Source organism: Mesoplodon mirus (genome assembly GCF_964341445.2).
Source record: "Mesoplodon mirus genome assembly, chromosome: 8".
In the NCBI taxonomy this organism is placed as follows: Eukaryota; Metazoa; Chordata; class Mammalia; order Artiodactyla; family Ziphiidae; genus Mesoplodon; species Mesoplodon mirus.
Window position 1 is genome coordinate 108228267 of NC_138984.1, and position 12110 is coordinate 108240376.

Below are 12110 nucleotides of genomic sequence, written 5' to 3' on the forward strand. Positions count from 1 at the left end.
TATTTACCTTATTTGGCTCTTTTATTTCCTTTGTTTTGATCTGAGTTTTCATCTGATGTCATTTATTTTAGCCTGAATAACTTCATTTCCTGTTACTTATGCAGATCTACTTTTGATGAATTAGCTCAGTTCCAATTTATCTGAAAATATCTTCCTTGGTCTTCATTTTTTAAAGATATTTTCATAGGATGTAGTCCTTTAATAACAACTTCCTTCCATTGCTTTCTGGTTTGCATTGTTTCTGGTGAGACACAGGCCGTAATTCTCATCATTATATTACCAATATATAATGTGATTTTCTCTCAGGCTACTTTAAATTTCCTCTCTTAATCTTTTGTTTGCATTAATTTATGTACTATGTGTTGACGTATTTTTTTCTTTGTCTTTATTCTGTTTGAGATTTGCTAACTTCTTGGATATATGGATTAATGGTTTTTCATCAAATTTGATTATTTAAGTCATTGTTACATTTTTTAACATTTTTACATTTTACATTTTACATTCTTACACTTTTTTCTGCCCTGGTATCTCAAATTTTGCCTTCTGTATATAAAAATTTACATATATACAAGTTTATATTGTTCTACAGGTATTTAAGGCTTTGCTCTTTCTTTTTTTTTTCCAGCCTTTTCTCCCTCAAGACTTCTGTTTGAATTATTTATATTTCCTTGACTACAACAGTGTCCAATTTGTTGTTAAGCTCATCCAGGCAATTTTTCATTTCAGACAGTGTATTTTTCAGTTTCTGAAATTTCATTTCTCTGTTTTTATAGTTTATATTTAGCTACTGAAACGTCTCATCTGTTTACTAAGTATGGCCATCCTTTAATTTGTTAAATAAAAAAAATAGCTAAAAGCTTTTTAAATTTTTTTCAGTCTGTTTGTTAATTCCAGTATCTACATCCTTTGTAAGTCTGCTTTTATTTTGGGGGAGGTGGGTGAGTTATGTTTTCTATGTCTCTACATATATAGTATGTTTTAATTGTGTGATTGATATTGTGAATGCTACATTTTTGAGAATGAAGTTTTAATTATTTTAAAGAGTAAACTTTGTTCTGGAAGGCAGCTAGTTTACAGGCAGATGAACTGAATTCTTTCAAGTTTTGATTTAAAGATTTATTAGAAAGAGTCTAGAATAGTTCTATTCCTAATACATTTTCTTTGTGGGCTCTGAGTTGAATGCTTAGGGTTTTCAGTGAGAGATCTCTATTTTTGCTGTTCATTACTCCAAAGTCTCCAAGTATTGTGCAACTTGCAGATTCTCTATTTGCTTCCCTCTCTGAGGCAGGCCCTTTACTTGCACAGCTAAGCACTGAGATAAAGACTTAAGAGACCTTTACATATATTGCTGAAGTTCTTTTATATATAGCTCCTATCCTGTGGTACTTGTCCTGCAAAATTCAGCCACCACAATAGCCTCAAACTCTGATTCTCCCTGCCTTTTTGGATTAGTGATATACTTGTGCTTCTCTTGGATGCCATCTCCTTGCACTGTGGCCTCAAATGTGTCACCAGTAGGAAGCCATAGCTTCATTTGACCATATATTTTGACTGCCTTATTGTCCAATGTCTGAATATAGTTAATATATTTTGTAAAGCGTTACAGTTGATTACTATAGAGATGCAAGACTGGTAACATTTACTCCATCTTGTCCAGAAGCGTAAGTTTGAAAATTCTGTTGTTAAATAATTGAGAACACTTTATCAAGTACCAAATATGTAATATAACAATTTAAACTTATTAAAGTATTCCCTTTACTAAGAACCTTAAAATTACACATATAGAATCTATTGCAGAGTTTATAAAATATGATTATAGAAATTGAAATACAACCTACTTTCAAAACATAGTTGAAGAACCTTTTTTTTCTACTATTTTTAGATAATTTAAAGACAGAGACACTTATTTTAGAACACTAATCTGAACTACAGAAAAAACGATGAATTTTTGGAATTGTTTAAAGATGACAGGAAAGAAATATCACATATTCTCAAGTTAATCACTGTCAAAAAGTAGAGAGAAGGCCTACATTTGAGAATGAAACTAACAAGGCTTGTACTACCCTTTATACTATATAAGAATTCATTATTTTAAAGCTTAATTTGTTCTCTTCTGTTTATCATCTATATTTCTTACTTCAAAGTATGGAAGATTTATGAATTAAAGTATACACTCCTAATAGCTTTGGAAGTTAAATATTGAAGTATTTGCACAAAGAATTGTTTAATTTTCATTTGAAAGGTAGCATAAACTATTATATTTTAAGCATAAAGGAAAGTAAATTATACTCACTCTACTACAAGCACCAGTAGTGGTCTCACAGACTGTGAGGATGGAGATGTTCTGAGGTCGATTTAACCATCTGACAACCGTCCTGGTATTGCTTACCCATTTAACCATAGTGATATAGTATTCTCTAGTTTGGAAACAAAATTAAAATTTACATTTAGAGCCAGAGAACGTGTACAGCACCAATAATATACACTTGTTATGTTACATGCAGAATAACTGAAACACTATAAGGATGTCACATCATGTTAATCTCCATTTATATACATACAAATCTACTTCTTCAAATATTGACATATATAAATACAAATATATGTGTGTGCATATGTATATAAACACATGCACATATACATATATGCATAAATATACAGTAAATTTGAGAATAAATTTGAAAGTGAATGATTTCACAGAAGGAAAAGTTTTGGAAAAAATAAAAATAATCAAGATACTAGACATTTATAAATAATTTTCTATCTATCAGTACAGTGCTAACATATGTGCAAAATAAGAAAAAATTTTCTAAGTTTTACTTTTTTAAAAATTCATTCAATCATCAATTAAAAGGCAAATCTTATTATTGATTTAATAGTTATTTCTTATGTATGACTTCCATGTTATCTCACTTTATCCATAGGACTTGACTCACAGAGCCATGAATGGTTTGTTTTGGTCTTTTCCCATTGAGGGACAATGGAAATATAAACTTATTCATAATATTTTTTAAAATATTATTTTTTTAATCATTTATTTGAAAAAGTTTAAAGCAAAGAAGGAATCAAATGGAAGAATATGAAGAGTCAGTGAATTTTTGGTAAAGTGAGGATGCTAATTAGTGGAGCCTATAATGTCCTCATGATGGTTGTAGATTGGGAAAGCTTATATTTTTCCTTTATAGATTCTATGTCTGGAAATTTACATAATATATCACAACCCCCCAACCCACACATAATAAAATGCAATCATTAATACTGATTCAATTTATGATAAAAAGAAAAAAATTTCCAACAAAATTGCCCAGTTTCAAAATAGATTAGATGATTTAGAAATGGCTTGAAAAATGCCATCCATGAATATTGTCTTAAAATGAATGCATCAGGTTTTTAAGTGACTTTGAAAAAAATCACCTATGAAAGTAAAACCTTGTAATACAAATCACATCTCCTTAGACACATTGAGTTAGACATTCAGCTACCTGAATCTCACATTTCTAACATTATTGAGTAGTTAGTGCTTCCTATCGAAAACCGGTTAGCCCATCAAAGTAAAGATGTCAGAAGGACAAGCATAACTTGTCATACAGTGAATCCTGCCATATCTTCTGCAATAATCTCTTCAAGCTATCCAGCACCTTTCACAACTAGCTGAGTCCCACTTGAAAATTGCCTAGAAACTCAGTGAAATCATAAAATAAAGTTACCTAAATAAAGTTAACAAGGCAACTTTGAATCAAATATGCTACTGGTTTAGGATTGATCTCTGGCCAAATCAATGGGCCCTGTGATTCTTTAAAGATCTGTGTCTTGTTCACTTTCACTGCGCTTTGTTTAAACTGATTTATTTGCATTCATTACCATATTGGGCAGTGTGAATATTAAAAAGGGAAAAATACAGGCATTAACTTTTAAGAAATTTACCTAGAAGGCTTAGCATGGAGAAAAATGATAGTGGATACTATAATTAATCAGGAAAAAAGTGCTGAATAGTGATAATATATATTTCTGAGTAATTGGCATAAATGTTGTGCAAAATTGAAGCAAAAAATAATTTGTTTGTTGTAAACAACTGACCAGAGACTGCAAAATCAAGGTGGTAATAGTTATTGAAAAATCTGGAGAGAACTGACATATAGAAGAATTTCAAACCTGATCAGAAATTTGTCTCATTTAGCTAAAGTGACTAATATTATATTTTGTGCCAAGTGAGACGAATTAATATGAATGGTTTTTAAAATAAATAACAGGAACAACAAACAAAATTTAAATATTCATTTTGAGTATTTTCCTTTCAAAGTGCCCTCAGGTGAAATGTTTTAAGAACATCTTTGTAATGTCTTCCCAGACATTGACATATTATATTAACTATATAAAATATGAAATCTTGATTTAAAAGAAAATTCATACTTAAAAAACATTAAAATTCAACTGGTGCAAATCTAGTGAATAAATGGTTTTTAAAGAGAACACTAAGTTAGGTATAAAATTAAGTTAAAAATTATTTATAGTCAAGACACATAATAATCAAACTACCAAAAATTCAATACAAAGACAAAATATTAAAAGAAGCAAGGGAAAAGCAACAAAAAATATACAAGGGAATCCCCAAAAGGTTAACAGCTGATCTTTCAGAAGAAACTCTGCAAACCAGAAGGGAGTGGCAGGAAATATTTAAAGTGATGAAAGGGAAAGAACTACAACCAAGATTATTCTACCCAGCAAAGATCTCATTCATATTCGACAGAGAAATTAAAACCTTTAGAGATAAGCAAAAGCTAATAGAATTCAGCTCCACCAAACCAGCTATACAACAAATGCTAAAGGAACTCCTCTAAGTGGGAAACACAGGAGAAGAAAAGGACCTACAAAAACAAACCCCAAACAATTAAGAAAATGGTAATAGGAACATACATATTCATAATTATCTTAAACGTGAATGGATTAAATGCTCCAACCAAAAGACACAGGCTTTCTGAATGGATACAAAAACAAGACCCCTATATATGCTGTGTACAAGAGACCCACTTCAGACCTAGGGACACATACAGACTGAGAGTGAGGGGATGGAAAATGATATTCCATGTAAATGGAAATCAAAAGAAAGCTGGAGTAGCAATACTCATATCAGATAAGATAGACTTTAAAATAAAGAATGTTACAAGAGACAAGAATGTCACAAGATCAATCGAAGAAGAAGATATAACAATTATAAATACATATGCACCCAACGTAGGAGCACCTCAATACATAAGGTAACTGCTAACAGCTCTAAAAGACTAAATCAACAATAACACAATAATAGTGGGGGACGTTAACACTTCACTTACACCAGTGGACAGATCATCCAAACAGAAAATTAATAAGGAAACACAAGTTCTAAATGACACAATAGACCATATAGATTTAATTGATATTTATAGGACATTCCATCCTAAAACAGCAGATTACACTTTCTTCTCACGTGTGCATGGAACATTCTCCAGGATGGATCATATCTTGGATCACAAATCAAGCCTCAATAAATTTAAGAAAATTGAAATCATATCAAGCATCTTTTCTAATCACAACGCTATGAGATTAGAAATCAATTACAGGGAAGAAAACGTAAAAAACACAAACATATGGAGGCTAAACAATACGTTACTAAATAACCAAGAGACCACTGAGGAAATCAAAGAGGAAATCAAAAAATACCTAGAGACAAATGACAATGAAAACACAACAATCCAAAACCTATGGGATGCAGCAAAAGCAGTTCTAAGAGGGAAGTGTATAGCAATACAATCTTACCTCCAGAAACAAGAAAAATCTCAAATAAACAATCTAACCTTACACCTAAAGAAACTAGAGAAAGAAGAACAAATTAAAACCAAAGTTAGCAGAAGGAAAGAAATCATAGAGATTAGAGCAGAAATAAATGAAATAGAAACAAAGAAAACAATAGCAAAGGTCAATAAAATTAAAAGCTGGTTCTTTGAGAAGATAAGCAAAATTGATAAAACATTAGGTAGACTTATGAAGAAAAAAAGTGAGAGGACTCAAATCAGTAAAATTAGAAATGAAAAAGGAGAAGTTAAAACACACACCGCAGAAATACAAAGCATCCTAAGAGACTACTACAAGCAGCTCTATGCCACTAAAATGGACAACCTGGAAGAAATGGACAAATTCTTAGAAGAGAACAACCTTCCAAGAGTGAACCAGGAAGAAATAGAAAATATGAACAGAACAGTCACAAGTAATGAAATTGAAACTGTGATTAAAAATCTTCCAACAAACAAAAGCCCAGGACCAGATGGCTTCACAGGTAATTCTATCAATCATTTAGAGAAGAGCTAACACCCATCCTTCTCAAACTCTTCCAAAAAATAGCAAAGGAAGGAACACTCCCAAACTCATTCTATGAGGCCACCATCACCCTGATACCAAAACCGGACAAAGATACTACAAAAAGAGAAAATTACAGACCAATATCACTGATGAATATAGGTGCAAAAATCCTCAAGAAAATACTAGCAAACAGAATCCAACAGGACATTAAAAGGATCACAAACCATGATCAAGTGGGATTTATCCCAGGGATGCAAGGATTCTCCAATATATGCAAATCAATCAATGTGATACACCATATTAACAAATTGAAGGATAAAAACTATATGATCATCTCAATAGTTGCAGAGAAAGCTTTTGACAAAATTCAACACCCATTTATGATAAAAACTCTCCAGAAAGTGGTCATAGAGGGAACCTACCTCAACTTAATAAAGGCCATATATGACCAATGCACAGCAAACATCATTCTCAATGGTGAAAAACTGAAAGCATTTCCTCTAAGATCGGGAACAAGACAAGGATTTCCACTCTCATCACTATTATTCAACATAGTTTTGGAAGTCCTAGCCACGCCAATCAGAGAAGAAAAAGAAATAAAAGGAATCCAAATTGGGAAAGAAGAAGTAAAACTGTCACTGTTTGCATATGACATGATACTATACATGGACAATCCTAAAGATGCCACCAGAAAACTACTAGAGTTAATCAATGAATTTGTTAAAGTTGCCAGATACAAAATTAATGCATAGAAATCTCATGCATTCCTATACACTAATGATGAAACATCTGAAAGAGAAATTAAGGAAACACTCCCATTTACCACTGCAACAAAAAGAATAAAATACCTAGGAATAAACCTACCTAGGGAGACATAAGACTGGTAGGCAGAAAACTATAAGACACTGATGAAAGAAATTAAAGATGATACCAACAGATGGAGAGATATACCATGTTCTTGAATTGGAAGAATGAATATTGTGAAAATGACTATACTACCCAAAGAAACCTACAGATTCAATGCAATCCCTATCAAATTACCAATGGATTTTTTTTACAGAATTAGAACAAAAAAATCTTAAAATTTGTATGGAGACACAAAGGACCCCGAATAGCAAAAGTAGTCTTGAGGGAAAAAAACGGAGGTGGAGGAATCAGACTCCCTGACTTCAGACTATACTAGAAAGCTACAGTAATCAAGACAATATGGTACTGGTACAAAAACAGAAATACAGATCAGTGGAACAAGATAGAAAGCCCAGAGATAAACCCACACACCAATGGTCAACTAATCTATGATAAAGGAGGTAAGGATATACAATGGAGAAAAGACAGTCTCTTCAATAAGTGGGGCTGGAAAACTGGACAGCTACATGTAAAAGAATGAAATTAGAACATTCCCTGACACCATACACAAAAATAAATTCAAAATGGATTAGAGACCGAAATGTAAGACCAGACACTATAAAACTGTTAGAGGAAAACATAGGCAGAACACTCTTTGACATAAGTCACAGCAAGATCTTTTTTGATCCACCTCCTAGAGTAATGAAAATAAAAACAAAAATAAACAAATGGGACCTAATGAAACTTAAAAGCTTTTGCATACCAAGGAAACCATAAACAAGATGAAAAGACAACCCTCAGAATGGGAGAAAATATTTACAAACGTATCAATGGACAAAGGATTAATCTCCAAAATATATAAACAGCTCATGCAACTCAATATTAAAAAAACAAACAACCCAATCCAAAAATGGGCAGAAGACCTAAATAGACATTTCTCCAAAGAAGACATACAGATGGCCAAGAAGCACATGAAAAGCTCTTCAACATCACTAATTATTAGAGAAATGCAAATCAAAAGCACAATGAGGTATAACCTCACACCAGTTAGAATGGGCATCATCAGAAAAGTCTACAAACAACAAATGCTGGAGAGGGTGTGGAGAACAGGGAACCCTCTTGCACTGTTGGTGGGAATGTAAATTGATACAGCCACTATGGAGAACAGTATGGAGGTTCCTTAAAAAGTTAAAAATAGAATTACCATATGACCCAGCAATCCCAGTACTGGGCATATACCCAGAGAAAAACGTAATTCAAAAAAGGCACATGCACCCCAATATTCATTGCAGCACTACTAAATTGGGTCATTTGTAGAGACGCGGATGTACCTAGAGTCTGTCATACAAAGTGAAGTAAGTCAGAAGGAGAAAAACAAATACCTTATGCTAACACACGTATGTGGAACCTAGAAAAATGTTACAGATGAACCAGTTTGCAGGGCAGAAATAGAGACACAGATGTAGATAAGAAACATGTGGACACCAAGGGGGGAAAGTGGTGGGGGCGTGGTGGTGGTGGTGTGATGAATTGGGAGATTGGGATTGACATGTATACACTGATGTGTATAAAATGTATGACTAATAAGAACCTGCTGTATAAATAAATAAATAAAATAAAGTTCAAAATTTCAAAAAACAAACAAAAATTATTTATAGTCATACCACTTACATTTCTCTTTGATTAAATAATATGATTTTGTGTGTTTGTACATAAAGTATCTCATGTTCATAAACAAAATTTAGTCTTATGTGAGATATCTTAGTACATATATTCATAAGGATGAGAGTTCTCCCCAAAATAGAACTTGTAAAGTCCATTGGGGTAATTTCCAACCATTGAGATTTCCATAATAAAGCGTTGGAAATATCCAAAATGAAAGATAAGTAGAACTTGGCACGTAAGAAGGGAGGAAAGGTATTTACTAACTAAATTACATCCTGTATTCTTTCTTTGTTCCAAGGTCCTAGGTGCACATCTCCTTATGATTTATAATGACTTGTTCAGTTTGCATATAAGTATTCAGGGTTCCTCTGAATAAGGAAATAAGGAAGTGCCCTTACCTGAAAATGCCACACTCCTTGGCCTGCCTGCTGCAGATGTGGCTGTCCTCCTGGAACTCCATCTCATGAACACATTAGATCTGGTGTCCCATGACCAGTGGCCAGCGAAAGTGTCCCTTCCTTATAACTGGATTTCCTGCTTGTTCCTAGTCTCCATGGCTCTGGATTACCCAGGAAGTCCTCGAGGATCTGGTCCTCTTGAGCCACAGAGACAGAGACAAGCGGGTTAGAGGGATTGCACTCAAGTCAAGAAAGACTTTCTATTAGCTGGGTGGTCTGGCACAAGAGATCCAATTGTTCACAAGGGTATGTGGAATGGAGGCACCAGCATCACCAGCAGACAGGTATATTAGCAGTCAAACCTGTGTTTTCACTGGCTTCCTGTCCAATCACTACTCTGTTCACAACAGTCTTTGTGCACATATGGTTACTCTGAACTCACTCTCTTCCAGATAACCCACAAGTGTATTGTGATGACATTCATGACCAACTCATAGCTAGTGTCCTCCAAAGACCTCTGTTAATATCCATGCTTTACTTGTAAGAAGGGTCACTTCCATCAATACAGATAAATTTATTAATTAGATTTTATTGGAAGGTATAGACATTCACTGGCAGAATAAGAGACACAGACTAGACATACTTCAATTAAATAGGAAGAAAAACCAAGGCAGTTCAAGCCCAGAATGACAGGGGCAATATGACAGTGTCATATCAATGAAACAGGCTGAGAACAATGTGTCAGAAAGGGTGGATGACTGAAGAAAGATTTCTGGTAAGTAGAATGTCAAAGACAGAGAGTGAGGAGAACCTAAAGACAAACCACTGTCTTTATTCTTCAGCCTGGAGATGAATGAACACAGGAGGTAACCACTTCTCCAAAACAATGTGACAAGTCTCTAAATCTGCATGATTCATTATTATAAAAATATTTCCTCTAAAAGTTAACTATGTATTTTTAAGTTCATACCTAAATTCTCCAATAAAGGTACATAGGCTTGCAATACCTATGGGAATACTGTCACTAATAAATATGGGAAAATTGCTACTAATACTGGTACCAACAAACTATTAATTTGTATATTTATAGAGCTAACATTTTCAAAAAATAAAAAGAATTTGTGTTAGCTTAGAATGATTTAAGAATACTGTGGTAAATAAAATTAGGGAGACAGATAAAGGAAAATAAGTTACAGGAGATACCCAGGTGTCACCAAGGGTAAACTCCATGTCCAAAATACACTGATGCAAACAGCTGAAACATGATTCGTTACATAATCTACAAAGCACTTGAGAAAAATATAGCAGGTTTTTAGGAAAAGTACAAGTATTACTTAGGTAAACCATAGATGCATGTGTGTGTGTGTGTGTGTGTGTGTGTGTGTGGAGAAAGAGAGAGAGACAGAGAGATTGAAGGACACACACCACACACACACAAAGACAGGGACAGAAACACAACTAGAAACAGAGACAGAACACTTTTCACATGGCGTCAAATTATTGTGTGCTCTTCTGGACATCTCCAACACATCCCTAAAGTAATAAGAATGATAAATTTTCTGGCAAATATTATCCTTAAATCGTGTCTGTTGAATATTCCCCATTTGCCAAATCTATTCTCGAATTTGCCCCTTACCACTCACCCCCAAGGTCTCCAGAGGCTGGACTCTACAACGAGGATCCCTAGCCCAAGAGAGACTTCTGTAGGAACTCAAAGCTTTAGAGGAGAGAGTTCAGGGTGTTTATTCCCAGGACCCACTTCCTATTAGGGCCCGGTTTGGCAATTACTTAATTGTTCTACCTGTGGACAGGCCCTGTTGGTCCATTCTGTTCTTCAGCTACAAGCCTCTTCAGGTTTCCTAAGTGAGTCTGCCCCTTGCTCCCTCAGTGCTGGGGCAGTAAAGGCTTTCTGCTATTGCAGACTCTGTGTTGCTTTCCTGTCCCTTGTGAGTTTCCTTTTAATCCCGTGCGTATCTTTGTTAATAAGTCCCTTAATTAACTGCACTTCAATTACCCCTCTTGAGTGTTTTTAATTTCCAGGACCCTGACCAATAAATTATGGAAAATGTTATGCTCTTTTAGATCTCAAATGTCTATCTAACTAGGGAGGGCACAATCGTTTTCTAGCAAATTTCCATATGGCTGAAGTACTAAGTGTTAAATATTATAGATATTGATAATCCTAAAACAAAATCAAGGAAAAGTATGAGTTTAATTTCCATTTGATGTGCAGATAAATGCAGCATTCTTTGATTTGCACCGTGGATAGCTCTATTTTGTTCATGTTTGTGTGCTTGGAGGCCCATCAAAGTAATACCGGTGCTCAGAGAGGTTAAATGCAGGTGATAGGAAATTGGACTAAAGCTTTCACCAGGAACGAGTGAGTAAGGAAACATAAAAACTGAATATTCCTGGGGAATATTGAAGAAAACATTCTGAAGTAAACTTTGGTCTTGAGTTTTCCAACAAAAAGAGTAAATCACACACTTTGGTGCACCCAAAGTGCCAACTGTGGTTTCACATGCCACAACTGGCACTTACATAACTACGAGGCAGAAAAAGAAACGTGTTACACACATTGTGCAGATAGGGTATTACACGACTCCCCCAAATGTAGACCAAGTTCATTGCTAAACCAACATCCCTGAATTACAGTTAAGAACTTTTTCTTCACAGGAGTCTTCCTCATTCTTAGAGGGATCTAGTATACCATTCTATGTACTGGATTTCCAACATCTAAAGATATGTGATATCTTTTCACAATGGGTGACTAATTTGATCACATTGTACCTCAAGTATTAAACAGATATATGCGTAACTAATACTCTAATAATGACAATTGATTCTGTCTTTACAAAGCTTTGTATC

At 34.2% G+C, this 12110-nt stretch overlaps 1 protein-coding gene across 5 annotated transcripts in view; it reads right to left on the bottom strand.

The window, feature by feature from the left end:
- The window catches only part of DPP10 (dipeptidyl peptidase like 10), a gene marked incomplete at both ends in the record, with an annotated part of 1314496 nt that overhangs the window by 89775 nt on the left and 1212611 nt on the right, over positions 1-12110 (bottom strand). For all 5 annotated transcript variants that reach the window (XM_082631553.1, XM_082631552.1, XM_082631551.1 and 2 more), the window contains one exon: positions 2294-2417. In XM_082631553.1, coding sequence (XP_082487679.1) covers positions 2294-2417 — 124 coding nt within the window. The remainder of the gene's footprint in view (positions 1-2293; positions 2418-12110) is intronic.